Raw genomic sequence first — 15,641 nt, forward strand, 5'->3', positions numbered from 1 at the left:
TGAAAATGTAGAGTGATCTAGAGACACGCCACTTGTAAAGCTTCCCATGAGGTGAACTGCCATAGAATCCAGGTCTTAACTAATCTACAGTAGTTTCCTTTTCAGTTGAACTTAATGCTTCAACGTGGAAGGGCCTGTTCAATAAACTTTTTGAATTCTGAGAACCATGTCTTATTCCATCTATGTGTTTCAACTGTGAATTATAGCTGGAAGTAGTTCAGTGAAATGTAGAAAAACTGCGGTTGCTCATCAGGATGCCCAGAGGGTGTGTCAATTTGGGTTTCAGAATGAAGGCAGAAGTGGAGTTTGACCAGCTGGATGTGAGCTCCCTATGGCGCTTCACGAATAACTCTATAAAACAATTAATTAGTGTTCCTACGGTCACATTTTGTCACCAACAATTAAGGAGTTATGACATCCTTAGATGGGGGTGTAAACAGTCCTTCCTCCACTTGAGAGATGAGGTAACTAGGAAAAGAAGGGAATGTACCTTGCCCAAGGTCTCAGAGGAGACTGCAGCAGACCTATGATTAGAATACAAAGTGCGTTGCCTGTCCTGGATTCAGACACTGGCATGCTAACCACGTGCTTCCCCTTAGAATCACACTTAAAGTCCAGCCATCTCTAAACTACATTTCACCTCCTCTATATTCTGTGTTGTTTCTCCAGTCACTCAGGTCGATTTCAGCTGTGCCTGCGATGACCAGTTCCAGTTCTCTTGCATCAAAAACAGACACCAGCCTGGCATCCACCACCTGCGGAATAAAAAGAATGCGGGCCATGGCTTATGAATCAGGAGAAATCTCAGCTATAATTAAGTCTCATCAGAAAAGGAGGGCTCAGGGAGGCTTAAGAGTACCACGGGAAGTCCTCCGTGTAGGCGCTTGGCAAACTGTAAAGCACTCTACAAATGTAAGGTATTTGTAGTACAAGATCCATGAGCTTTTCCTCCACAGAATTTTCATTTTAAAACTGACCCCTGACCTCCAGTTTGTATCTTCTCCTTTAAAAAAGATCTAGTGCTCTAGAGGAAGTCACATGGAGTATTTGTAACAACTCATTCGAACCCTCAGATACAATCATTTCACCTATCAAACATGAGATGTGATTACCCGTATCAAAGCATGAGTAAAAAAAAAAAAAAAAAGTAAAAAAAAAAAAAAAAAAAGCATGAGTAAGATGTATGACTTAAATGTTGTTTGTGGTCATTAAGTCATGAAATGCTATGTGAGTTCAGATCATTTTATTTCAGTGATCTCTTGTAACAGGGCAGTAAGCTTTTTCTGTGTGTTCCCGAAATATATAAAAAATATATTGGAGAGTTTACATTGAAAAAGCAATAGTAAATACAACAACAACAAAAAAGGGAAATATTGCACACAAAGTGCAGTAAGACGGACAGTGGTATCATAGAGATCAGCCTGCAAAACCCCACTCCTGCTGTCTTTACCTCATAGAAGCCACGCACTAAGCTCTCCGTTTGCTGTACGACGCCCCTCTCAATCCTCCATTTCACCATCCTTTCGATGTACTCCTTCTTGTTCTTCTCTGTGACTGGGATATTGGCACCCCCTGGTTTTAATTCTCGTTCGGTAATCTGAGTTTTTTTTTTTTAAAAAAAAAAAAAAGGACTGAACATAAAGCAGCCCTCTTGATGTGATAAGAACACTGCTACCAACTAGCTGCAATCAGCCAGCTACCTGTCTCTGCCCTGGCCTGGGTGCATCCCACACGGTGCAGGGGGAGGCACCCCATGGAGCCACATGGAGCCCAGGCACACCAATGCTCAGGAATAAATAGGCATTGAGCTGATGTCTGAAAGCCTCAGTGGTTAAACATCTATATATTGCAAGTGCTAAAGGTTAAGGTTTAAATTCTATTAAACAACTAAATCTTAAGTAAGTCTTTTAAATGAAAATTAACTGGTTCCAGATTCTGGCTGCTGCTATTTGAATGTTGGGCAAAAACATACTTTCACAAATTCCGTTAGGGTTCAGAATCAACTACATATAGGAAGCCAACATTTAAGTAAAGATTTACTTTAATGAAGCAGAATGATATTTAAGTCACTGTTAAATGAGAACTTCTTTTCCAAAACATGAAATTCAGAGGACCAGCCAAATATTAATGTCTAAATAAGAATATTACTTATTAGCCAGTATACAATTTATGAAAGAAATCTTTTAACCAACCCTTCCTCCAACTTTGGAAAAAAAACCAGTATGTTTTCAAACCTTCATCAAAACATTATTTACCTTCTATCAGCTTCAAAACAATCAATTTCCATTCTTAAATATGAATTAGAGTTAAGTACAGCTGCCAATAAAATAATATTCAACTCTGGGGTAGCATGGATTTCTTTTTTTTTAAGATTTTATATATTTAATCATGAGAGACAGAGAGAGAGAGGCAGAGACACAAGCAGACAGAGAAGCAGGCTCCATGCAGGGAGCCCGATGTGGGACTCGATCCCATGACTCCAGGATCACACTCTAGCCCCAAGGCAGGTGCTCAACCGCTGAGCCACCCAGGCATCCCTAGCATGGACTTTTAAAAGCTACATTTTATACAAGGCAATTCTAGTATCTTATGTGGATATTTTAGTTGGAAATAAAAAAGAAGATTGCTTATAACACACAAATAGTTATATAGCTTATGACACACAGTTACCACAATCTGTAAATTAGAACACCTTAGTCTGCAGTTGGCATTAAAATAATCTCTGTAATCAATATTATTGTAACTGTATGCGAACCTGGGCTGAAACCATTCAACAAACCACGAATAAGTAAGTGTAGGATCTTAGCCACTAAATTAATTCTTTACCAATCAATAGCCTTTAATTACCACATTTAGTCACTGGTGATTCACATACACAGACCTGCCCAAAAACTTCTTCATTCACAGTGAATGTAAGGTCCAAGATGTCATGGATGTCATTGTCTTTCATCCACTGCAGGCTCTGGTGGAACTCTTCGTCAAGGTATTCTAGATCACTCAGGTCACACAGACTAAAATGACAAACAGAAACAAATATGTAGGTATGACTATCAGCAAAATGCCAAAGACACAAGGAAAGATACTAAGATACTAAGAAGACAAGAACAAGATCAACTAAATAGACATTGATTCCTGGAATGCTTTTAGTCAAATTCAGTAACCAAACTCACTAAATAATTCAGAATCTGGTAGAAGATTTAACAATTTGGATACATAAAATGCCTTAAATCAGCCAGCCTGTCCTTTCTTTTATAGACACAGAACTGGGGTGCAAAGAATGGCTGCCATTTGTCCAGTCATCCACGATTAATGCCAGAGCAGGAACTGGAACTCAGGTTGACAACTTGAGTCCCATATTCTTTTGGCTATGTTATACTACCTTAAAACATTGTTCTCCTAAACAGAAATATTCTGTATGTTTCTATACTCCACTTTAACTTTGTTATTTTTTTTCAAAGACTAGATTCTGTGATCCACATATACATTTCCTTTTGCTTTTCAAGATTTTATTTATTTATTTGATGGAGAGCACAAGCAGGAGGAGCGGCAGCGAGAGGGAGAACCAGGCTCCCCACTGACCAGGGAGCTGGATGCGGGGCTCCATCCCAGGATCCCAGGAACATGACCTGAACTGAAGGCAGATGCTTAACTGGCTGAGCCACCCAGGTGTCTCACACTCCCTTTTTCTGTATAGTTCTTATTCTTTCCAAGTTTCTGAAAACAGCAAGACACAGAATCTCTCTATAATTATAATGGTTTTCAGTACTTCTCTCTTCTTTCGTCATGGAGTGAGGTCTACATAAGGTGGAGTTAGTATTATATGGCCCTATTTTAAGGTGGTAACCACTGATTTACTTTAGTTGTTTTGAAATTTCCTCCCATCATCCTAATTTCAAAGATCGTTTTGTTTGGTTCAGTCTAAATATTTATTAGGCATCAAGTATGTGCCAGACATCTTAACAGCTACTTGATAAACAGTTGCTGCCATCAAGGAGCTAATGGTCTAGCTGGGGAGACAGGTAAATTAATATAAGGTGGTGGTGATAGCCTAGGGTGGATAACATTTAAAATCTGCGTATTTTTTTTGTGTATGCTACACTCTAATTAAAAAAAAAAAAAACGTAGATACAGGAAGCTCTCACAGCAAGAATGCAGGATGTTTACTTCAGCTTGGAGATTCAGGAAAACCATTTTGGAGTAGAAAATATCTACATCAAAATTCAGAGCACTTTAAAAGCTAGAGAGGTAAAGGGGAATAGATGAAAAGGAGGAAAAGGGAAAAAGAAGGAAGGGAGAAGGAGAGACAAACATGAACAGAGCACAAGGGCATAGAATATGCAAAATACTCGAGCATACCACAAGACAGAATGTCCAGAGAAGGCTAGGAAGGCAGGTGGGATGAGGCTTTGAATATCATTTTAAGGAGCTTGGTGTTTCAGAGCTACTGAAAGATTTTAGGACAGGAAATGACAGGATCAGATGTGAGATGTGATTTTAAACTGTTCTCTGGAAGTCACATTATAGAGGATTACTTAAAATGGGGGTAGGGATGGTTATCATTAGATGGTGGAGACAATTAGTAGACCACTATGGTAATTTGGCCAAAATAAGGTAAAAGTTTTATTTTTAGGACATAGCCATTAAGGGTGGACAGGAGAAGATGAATTTAAGACTTGTTTGGGAGATAAATGCGGGCATTAGTAAATGGTTTTATTGGGGTGGCATAAAGAGAGATATCAAAATAGGGGTGGTAAATGAACTCGTATTGCAAGCCAACTCTGATTAATTGCCAGTCTGAGGGCTGTAAGTTGAAAAAATTCCTCAGGCCACAACAAGTTCAGTGGGAAAAAAGTACCATAAATGATTTGTGAACTACATTCACTACAATGGAGTTGGAGGGAGGGAAGAGCAGAATATGTGCTGTGTATCTGCCATCTCTGTTTGAGAGTGACTGCCAATTCCTGACCAGTGACCTGAGAATACTCGCACCATGAACTGTGACTAAGCACATGGGTGAAGGTACATTTATAGGTTGAGCAAATGGATGAGTTTAGGGTTAACCATGTTGATTTGTGGATGCCTGTGAGACGTGCAAGTGGAGACATTCAGCGGAATGCTGAGCACATGAACCCAAAACTTAAGGGGGATCAAGACTTGAGGGTGCAGGGTGCAGTTTTGAGCCAGTAGGAGGTGAGATAGGTGTAGAGATTTCCCCATGAGATCACACAGAGATAGAAAGGCAGGGGACCAAGAATGGAAGCTCTGGGAACACTGAGGTTTAAGGGGAAGTCAGAGGAAAGGCCCACAAAGGACACATAAAAATAAAAGGAGGACCAGGAAAAAATAGGACCAGGGTCATCAGTGGAGGAAAGACTCAAAATAAATGGGTGGGGTTGGAGGTTGGGGCAGTCAACAGGATCAGAAGCACAGAATGGTCCAGTAGGGTAAGGACTAAAAGATATTCTTTAGAAGCTTGTATAGGTTACTGGCAAGAAGGAAGCCAGGCTAAAGTGTGTTGAGGGTACGTCGGCTACTCTTTCCAGAAGTTTATATGAGAAGATGAGAGAAGGCAGTGAAATGGGAAGATGTAAAATGGAACAAGGGGAATCAGACAGGCAGATAGACAGTGCCCAGTTGCCCAGGGTTTCATGTGCCAGGCACTTAAAGAGAGGAAAGCAAAAAGTCTTCCTATGGACCCTCTTACGAGCCCATTAGAAATACTTTGCTTTCATTTGAAGTCTTCCATTTTACCAAAAGCAGGTACATGGCCTTGGTCAGGGAATGAGCTGGGTTGAACCCCACAATCACTCTGTGCTTCCTCACTGCAAGTTTGAGCTACTACTCCCCTACCAGACAATTGCCTTCTCCTCTTCAGCCTCGTAAATGACGACTGATTATAGGACAGAAACTGTTTGCTCTACATTTTACAGTAATTGCAATCTTTCATTGCAGTAACAATGAAGAAAAAGTTCTGTGAATGCTAAATTTTCATCTGCCATGATAAATTACTGTCTTGCATATAGGGAGGTCTCGAGGAAAATATGGGACAGCCCCCTTCTAACAAACAAAAAATAAGACAACAACAAAACAAAGGAGAATGAGAACTTGAACTGAAGTCTGCATAGAGCAAAATATAAAATGCTTCTCATCAAAGATTGGGGGCTGTGAGTCACCAAGACTAACCCACAACTATTCTATTAATAATTGGCATTAATACCACAGGAATTCCAGTACCATATTTGAAGTACAATTGGTTTGAAGAAACATGTGTTGCAACAAATGAGAATAAATTTTCCGGAATAAAGCAAAACTAAGACTTTAGGGGCAAGACAGAAATAAAGGACCAGGAAAAACACAGTAAGCATATTTGTAATTATATTAGTTTCAGAAACCTAAGCAGATAAATGACATCGATGGAAGGCCCTTTTTAATAAAAGAAACATTTCATTCTTCCATGCTAATTACACAAGCAATAAAAATACTCTTACATTCTGAGAAGGGCTTTATAAAAGGGCCGTGTGAAGAAGGCATCCAACAAATACTGGTGTATTAGTGCGAGACCAAGGATCCTACCACTGAACCGGAACCTGTGAAAGAAAAGCATAAGACAGCTTATGCGTCATGGAGCAGTTTCTGAATGGTTGTATTTGCTTTCTAGAATGCCTTCTAGCCCTAATCATGCAAGTTTGTCTAGGCCTGATTATCTACTAGGTCCATGAGAGTTTGAGTGCATTGTCACCTGTGTCTTCATTAGGCCAATATTCACATCTAAGTGGAAAGCTCTGTTTCACTCTGATATTTAGAGAGATATTGCCCCACCTTCACCTCATGTTAGTCATGTCTACCCCGCAGCACCCCACATGGCCGACTTGAATTCCCCGTGAGCATGTCAGTGAAACTTCCCCAAGTCACTTCTAAGAGATGACAGAAGACCAGTGGTGGCAGGGAAAATGTCCCCGAATAGTTTGCTTGCATGAATATCAGCAGGATTTCTCTAATACAAACCTAGTAGTAATCCCCTTTTGAGGAAAAGCCCAATCTCAGAGTGAGAAAATTCCTATCCCTATTCTCTCTCAAACCCTACTCCTGATGAGGATTGTCACCATCCAAGAGTTGTGCCTCTGGACATTTGGGGGAGTTTCCTCGTGGGACATTCTGTTCTCTAAAATTTCAAGGCTCGAGTCTATTCTGAATCACTCTGGAAACTTTACTAAATATATCAGTCATGACTGGATTTGCTGAGATGTACACTTATTTTCTCTTTCAAAAGGACACAGTTTTCTAACTCTTTGAAAATCGAATGCCTTCCAAAGGTGTAAATCCACACTGAGGTTCATATAGTCCATTTGTAATTTTAGTATTAGGCAGCCCTTTTAAGATTAATGTCCAGTAGCTTTTTTTTTTCTTTATTTCCACCTAACTTAGCATAACTGCAATAGATGAGTTGAGGACTCCAAATTGTAGCTAAATGGAATTAATTTGAAGAGTAAGTCCTAAAAGTTAATGCCTTCCACCCACCAATAATACCCTTCATGAGCCAAGAAACTTTTCCCATGAGTCCTGCTTATGTTCCTTTTTTGTTGTTAAGATCATTGAAAATAAACAGGAACAAGCAAACAGGGTTACAGAGATATTTAAAGCGTAGAAATGCAAGGATTAAAACAAAACATAAGGATGTTTGGAAAAAGTGTAATTTGGGATTTTTAGGATAAATAATTCCCAGAAGGGAATCCTATACAAGTTTTCCTTGATGGTTTTGTTTGGAAAAATTAGGAAAGGGGCAATCCCTGGTTACAAACTTCGATGGCTAATGGGGTAAGGGCCGCTGCTGTGCCTCCGTAGCTGTGTCCTTCTGCTAGGGTTCTCTTCTACCATCAGTTCCTCCAGGGCACTCCACCCACCCTCCCTCCTACTAGGATACCATCAGCACCCTCAGCCAGTGTCCCAGCTGCTTTGCCCCACCCCCAGTGTTGGCCACTTCTCCAAGGGCTGCTCTAGAAGCTACACAGCCTCTGGGGTCAAAACCTTTTTCGAACCCACCTCACAGCTCAGAGATGACCAAAGTTGTAGAGAGGGACCTAGGGATTTTGCCAGGAACCTAACATCATCTGGAACTTTCTTTCAACGGGGACAATCTTCTGAATTCAACCCAGCTAATTTAAAATTGGCCTTCTGGAATATAATCTATCCCTAGTTTGGAGAACTCCTGTATATTTAAATTTGACAACAAGAAAGTCCGATGAAACTGAAAATATGATCTTCCCCAAGGGAAAAAATGTTAAAAGAAATGTGGGTTCCTATAAAAACTAATTATCACAGAAAGTCAACTGAAGAAAAATGTTGGGGAAAAAATACTTACCATTCATGGTGATTGTCTACAAAAGCAGACATGGGACTTATCTGTACTGTGTATGTGTCATTGGCCGAATATTCAAATAAGCCATAATATGGGTTAAAGAGTTCTCTGGATACGAGGAAGAAAAACTCTCTGGAAGGTCCACTGTAATCCAGCCTTTAAAAAAATCCACAAAAAGAATAACCAGTTATGATTATTTTTCTATATACTGGGCACATTTTCTATAGAGCTTAACTTTTTAAAAATTTTATTTATTTATTTTAGAGAGAGAAAGAGAGAGAGGGAGCATGAGCAGGGGGAGGGGCAGAGGGTGAGGGTCAGAGAGAGAATCATAAGCTGACTCCCCACTGAGACAGAACCCAGAGTGAGGCTTGATCTCACAACCCTGAGATCATGACCTGAGCTGAAATAAAGAGTTGGATGCTTAACCCATGACCATTCAGGGGCCCCCAGAGCTCAACATTCTATAGAACACTTGTTACAAGGCTAATTACCCACATAATGGGACTATCCAAAAGTCAGGACTGAGTCCAGATCTCATCCATGTCTTGACCCAGAATAGCAAAACGGACATTTTTATGAACCATGACCTAAACTAGAGCTACACATCAGATAATCAATAAAATAGGCAATATGCCAATAGTTTGCACATATAAAAAGATAAATTATTTTCAATGTCTGGAGCGAGGTTATGGAGAAAGGAGTACATTGGGAATACTTTACTTAAACAGGGTAAAACTAGACACTATCAACTATCTACATCCACAGGACCCATGTCCTTATAGATTTCTGAAACATTTTGAAATGGGGGGGAAGAGAAAAATACGAATTGGTGAGAGGATAGTACAGATACAAGACCCCCTAGAGAGATCAGAGGCAAAAAAAAAAAAAAGGAATGATAGGGTTCAAGCGAAAACTTTAAATTATAAAACACCAAGGAAAATTATAGACAAGCAAAATGAGGGCATCTAAAGCTTCCTAAAGGAAGGTATTTGGAGAAGAGTCTGAAACTCTAGCATCTGAACTGCAGTGTAAATTCCATTTAACTTACAAAGATATCGGGGTCAAAGTGAAGTATGAGAAACAACCGTGTTAGTTTTGAGGAATGACAAGTGGCCAACAATGCTAAGAGCAAAAAATGCAGCAAAGAGGAGTTTGCAATAAAGCAATTTGATATGCTAAATTAAAATGGAAAATATAAAGTATATCTACCCCATGATGACAAGTCGACACATGGGTTCAAAGACAGGAGGGAATGCTGGAGGGGAATAAAAGCAAAGGGAAGCTGGGTGGTGGGATTTTATAAGACTTCTTTTGTTCGGTGTATTTTTTTTTCCTGTTATGGCATTTTCTCCAAGGGCATTACCGCATTTTCTTTTAATAAAAAAGAAAGAAAAATCATCTGAGTCTTGTCCAGTGATGAGATTGTGTGATAGAGAAAAATGACCTTATTATAGGTGGAAGAAAGAGATGGGATATTGGTAAGAAAAATAAAATGCCTTTTATAGGTCTTCGCTGAGAGTTCTGAAGAATTTATTTAGAAGATACTTCAGCTATCCACATTCTACTTTCTCAACTTTGCCATATCTGAATATATAGGTACTGTTAGGTACTTAACCTTTGGCATTAAATCAACTTTAAATTCACTTGCCTTTCCTCTGTAGCCTGTTCTTACATAATATCTATGAAACCATGATGTGCTAGCTTTGTTTTTATCCTAATACACATTAAAAGAAAATATGTAAATATTTTTAAGATGTCAGTTTGCGTAACAGCTAAAATCATCTCACACATCACCCGTCCTCACTGCATGTGGGAAAGACAAGAGTAGACAAGAAAGCTGTGTGTGCAGAAAAATGCAAACACAGCACACTCTCAGGGCCAAAGAAGCCTAGGGGGGCCCGACAGACCTGCTGTCTTGGGGCAGCTGCCTGGGACTGTGCTACCAGGTGACCACCAGCACCTGTGAGACTGTGCTAAGATCACCCTGGGGACTCCCGAAGCAGCCAGGGGACTGGTCCCAGGCACAGGGACACAGGCTGTCCCTCCGCAAGCCAAGGCCAAGGCAGTGGCCTGTGGTTTCCTCCCACTGTCCTACTTCTGGCCTCTGACGCCACTGAGGGTAAGTAGAAGACTTCTTCCACTCCAACGTTCTTCACATACTTAGAGGAGCTCTTTCGACAAATATTTGAGGGCCTGTTGTATTTGGAGTACTCACTGAGATGTAAAGCTACATTTTTCGAAAAGTAATTTTCTGTAGGAACTCTAGGTTTAGCAGTTTTGGTCTCCCAGGTCTCTGCCCACCCCTACTCCCACCCCCCACGCCCCCGCCCCGAACACCACCGTGTGTTTCAATCTCCAGGAAGGGCTGGGAATTCACTTGCCGCCCGGGCCCTCTGCTCTGGACACTCTCCAGGGTGTCAAAGTCTGACCGAAGGGGTGGCGTCTAATACTGATCACAACACTTCACGTGTGGTCCTGTCAGCCCAGAGCTCTTCCTGGACACTCTTTCTACTGATGCAGCTTAAAGCTACCTTGCCTATGGGGCAGCCACTTGACTTCATTGACTCATGATGAGCTAGTCATTGCTCAGACCTTTCACCTGTGCTGCTTCACCCCAAGACTCTCCCCACCCTGTCTGCGGGTCACTGCATCTTTTTAGAACCTAAGGACTAGACTTTCTCCTACTAAATTTTACTTTGTGGGATGTAGTCCGCGTTCCAGTCTGTCCAGATCCCTGTGGATGCCAAGGGTCTCTCTAAATTTCCTACTGATGGTGAATTTCATCAGCAGACCCCTGTGTCTTTCCAGAAATGGAGAATGCCAATTAAAGGCATCTTGGAAGCCATTTTGTCCATCCACTCATTCTATTAAAGAAAAGACTGAGGCTGAAGGAAATCACTGACTTGGATCAAATGAAAGCAGCAGAGGAGACTCTAGGCCTTGACACAGGTTTCCTGACCCCACGTTTAATGCTCTTTACTCCTTAGAGCCTACTGGTCAGTACACTTTAAATGTTATCAAGACTGATAACAATGTTGCTTATGAAGAAGGGGTCAGCAAACTATGGCCTATGGGCCAAATGTGGCCCAGCCCTTGGCTTTGTAAATAAAGTTTTATTGCACGTCATCTGTGGCTGCTTTCCTGCTCCAGCGGCAGAATGATGTAAGTACAGCAGGAGATGTATGGCCTGCCAAGCCTAAAAGATTCCCTATCTGGCCCTTCACAGAAAAAGTGTGCCAAAGCAGGATAGAAGAAAGTAGAGGAAAATGCTACTTCATTAACATACCTGGCTTACTATAAATCCTCCTCCTTAGTGAAGATCCCTTCAAGGAAATACAACGGCTACAATATCGGGGGCAGGGGTGCAACTTCTAAGCAGGAGGCTGTGCGGGAGCTCGGGTCTGCAGCGGTCCCTGGCCCATGGGGCTCAGACACAGTGAGGGCACACGGTGCGTTAAGGGCCACAGACAGATGAAACATGAGCCAGTTTTCGGAGCCAGTTTTTTTTACAAAGAGACAACCGGCATGAGGAAAATGGGTTTTTAGCTGCTTAAGATCACACTGTGGCATTCAGTTAGAAACAGTAGGTTTTCTCTGAGCTTCAACTCTCAGTGTTTGCATGATACTGCACTTACCAGAGTGTGTTATAATAACCTGCTTAGGCGTTGCCTCCCCTATTGGCACCCCTAGGCTGTAACCATACTGAGGGCAGGGACTGTGTCTTTCTCATTTTTGTATCTCAAATAGTTTAGCCTGATACACCACAGGGGCTCGGCATCTATGGTTGGGTCTAGGAATGGAGCTCTCTGATGCTCTCTAAAGAAAAATCAACATGATTTACGTTGTTAGTGGACATCTGGCAGAGTGAATAATTTTGTACGAGCTTGCCTTCAGGTGGTATATTGATTCAATGACATTAATAGATCGTGCCGATCCCTAAAAGACAACTCGATTTGTGCACACTGTCAGGATTCACTCAGGTGAATGAGAAAGTCTGGGTGTTTGTCCTTTCCAGGTCTAGCATCCTCTCATACGGTACAGTTGTTAAAACAACAAGGATGGATCCCACTGATTCGTTCTTTGTTTATGATAAGAGCTGATTCTGGCTAAAGACGAGATGAATGTTCCCTGAAGTATTAAACTGAAAAGTAAAACTCCTTTTTTCCCCCCAAGAGAGAACAAAGCTAATAATAGTTCCTCTAGGAGGAAAATGGATCTTCTCTAACTAGTCAGGTTTTTATCTGCTTTTATTTATTTATTTTTAACACTAGCAGCACTGACGGATCCACTGTAAAGCCAAGACAGTTTTTAAAGTTTGATCTGATTATAATCCGAAGCTTAGAATGCATATCTGAGCCCAGGTTGTAGGTTACGAATTATATATGCCCACCTACTTCAGTAAGACGTGTCCTGGCGGGGTAGGTGCCTCGTGCGTGTGCTGCCTGTAATAACTATGTCTTAGGAACCTCCTCCATATAAATAGTTAATATGACTCATATCACAGGGATCGTTTGTTACATTCCTGTTTTGCCAGTTAGGTTGGTTCCACAGCTAAAGGCTTGGCACAGAAATACAGAAACTCTGGACAATGGGTGTGTAGCCACACAACAGCTGCATCTGAGGGCATTCTGCAAGAAGCACAGATGTCGCAGGGGTGGCAGTGTAGTTCTGAGCCTGTTGAAGTGCTGATAAAGCATTTTAAGCACCATCACGTTGCTGAGCCACCACCACCACCCAAGTTGTCAGCAGTATCCGATACTTGTTAAGATAACTTTATAATTTTATCTTCTCGTTCTTTGTTTTCAACTAGAAATTACTGAAAAAAGAAAGCATTCCAACGGAAGGAGACTACTGAAAGAAGGTGGCGCTGGGAAGTCACACCACCGTTTCCTACCAGTTTTCTGGAAGACAGAATTGCGTTCTTAATAGTTGGTTCAGGCACACATGACCTACGCACTCATCTCCTGATTCACCCTCAGATATTTATAGCAGCGAGCCATTGGCTCCTGAGCCACTTAAGAAGGCCTGCTGGGCGAGTAAGGAGTTTTGCAAGCAATTACTAAGACAAACAAAGTTTTACCTGGTGATATCAAGCCAGAGCCTAGACATAGAAGCGCCCTTCTTCAGGAAGGTTTGGGTTATGGAGGTTATCCTGCAAATGTCTCTTTGTAGAAGGAAACAAGCAGCACCACAAAGTTTAAACTTGAAGCTTTACAGACTTCTGAGGAATAAATGGTCAAGGACCTCAGACAACTTCTAGAAAGGATTAGAGCAGTCACATGTAAGAGCTGCTGGTTATTTTACAAGCAGAGATGCAGGAAAATCATTTCAGATCTCATCCTCCTCGTTACTTTCCTCTGCCTGTCTCGGGAGGACTATCACAGGAGTTCATCTGCTCTTAAGCCCCTGATCGAAAACTGCTTGCACACAGCCTCTCCCTGGTCTAAGTGTGGTTTTGCAAGACACATGATTGATGCCAATAGATGGCACCTTACATATAATGGACTCATTCTTTCTTGAAGAAAGACGCCTTTTACAGATTTGGCCATGGAAGGAAAAAAGAGGCGAGGCAATCACCGTATAAACATCCTCTCTTTATCCGGGCCATTATTTCCTCTCCGTTTGGGGTACTAAGAAGTTAATGGCCCAGGACACCTTATCAGAACACAAAAGTCTACCTACCTAACTCTTGATACCAAACAAGCTTTAGTTGCTAGGGCTTTTAACTGAGAAGAAAATAATATGCTGGAGAATATGCAGCGCCCTACGGGCCTCCTTCCTAAAGCAGCAGCTTCAGGCAGACAGAAGCCCAACAGAAAGGGGCAACCACAGCATGCGATTTCCCACCACATTCTGTCAAGATGACTCAGTTTCCAGCCATTCTGTCATTGCTGACCTCCTGTCCTCCCCACTTTGCCAGGGCAGATAATCAAATTAACTTGGGTGGGAAATGTAATGACTAGAAAAAAAACCCCTCCAGTTCTGACCAACTTACGTCACAGTAGTTTGCTTTAGAAACTGTCTACCATTTATAAAAAGCCAAGCCTAGGATAAAGTGCTATTTTAGCAAGAAATACTCATTACGTGCCAACTCATACATTTCCACTAATAGGGTCTACAACTATTTTTGTATCTTAAAAGATGAATATAGGTATCACCAATATTCTGAGGTTAATTCCACCTCACATGGCATTTGTAATCATCTTCTAAATTTTTTACTATAAATCTTCCCATAATTTCTCTTGATTCCATTTCAGGAATGGAAATCAAGAGAATGGCTCTTCCATTTCAGGACAATCTATATGTGTGTTTCAGATCTATGCAATGAGCCAGCCTCAAACGGAGCTGGAATCTCTCTGTCAATCTGTTAATTCATACTTTCTTGGAGTGCTGGCAGATGAAATTTTCTTTAAGTAAAACCCTTTCTCTTTATGCCCTGACTTCTCTATTATAAATAAAGACCCTGATTATGACAGGTAGGAAATATAATCATTGAGGTAGTATCAATAAGAATTGCAAAGTATTATTCCCTCATAGATAACGTAAACTTGACAATAGTAACACAAAATAATACTCTGCAGATACACCACTACTCCTACTAATTTGGACTTTCCACAGAACTATTTTTATATAGTTATCATTCTACTGACCTCAAGTGCAGAAGAAAATACACCCATACTCAAAATTACCCTGGTGACACCCCCTCATCAGACAATAAGGAAATAAGAAAAAATTTGGGGAAACATTTCCTAAATCTCCCCAAATGCTGACTACATGCTTTCTGTTCGTAAAAGTTTTGTTTTAGAATAGTTTTTTACTTACAGAAAAGTTGCAAAGATAATATGGAGAATTCTTGTATACCTCATACCCAGTTTCCCTCTTATCCCATCTTACATTAGTATAGTACATTAGTTCTAATTAATTAACAGATATCGAGATATTACAATTAATTAAAATGCATAATTTATTCAGATTTCCTTAATTTTTACCTAACGTCCCTTTCCTGAAAACAGGATCTCATCCAAAATACCATATTTACATTTTTAAAATATTTTATTCATTTATTAATAAATAAATGTGACACAGAGAGACACAGAGAGAGGCAGAGACACAGGCAGAGGGAGAAGCAGGCTCCATGCAGGGAGCCGGATGCAGGGCACGATCCCGGGTCTCCAGGATCACATCCTGGGCTGAAGGCAGGTGCTAAACCGCTGAGCCACCCAGGGATCCACCCTCCCCCCACATATTTACATCTAATTGTCATGTTTTTTTTAGGCTTCTC

At 41.0% G+C, this 15,641-nt stretch overlaps 1 protein-coding gene across 1 annotated transcript in view; it reads right to left on the bottom strand.

The window, feature by feature from the left end:
- The window catches only part of HECW2 (HECT, C2 and WW domain containing E3 ubiquitin protein ligase 2), a 368,781-nt gene that overhangs the window by 23,712 nt on the left and 329,428 nt on the right, over window positions 1–15,641 (bottom strand). The window contains exons 23-27 of the mRNA XM_041737736.1: window positions 8,360–8,512; window positions 6,489–6,587; window positions 2,882–3,011; window positions 1,451–1,597; window positions 641–755 (exon numbers count right to left, since the gene is read on the bottom strand). Coding sequence (XP_041593670.1) covers window positions 641–755; window positions 1,451–1,597; window positions 2,882–3,011; window positions 6,489–6,587; window positions 8,360–8,512 — 644 coding nt within the window. The remainder of the gene's footprint in view (window positions 1–640; window positions 756–1,450; window positions 1,598–2,881; window positions 3,012–6,488; window positions 6,588–8,359; window positions 8,513–15,641) is intronic.

Source organism: Vulpes lagopus, chromosome 22, assembly GCF_018345385.1.
Source record: "Vulpes lagopus strain Blue_001 chromosome 22, ASM1834538v1, whole genome shotgun sequence".
Lineage (NCBI taxonomy): Eukaryota > Metazoa > Chordata > Mammalia > Carnivora > Canidae > Vulpes > Vulpes lagopus.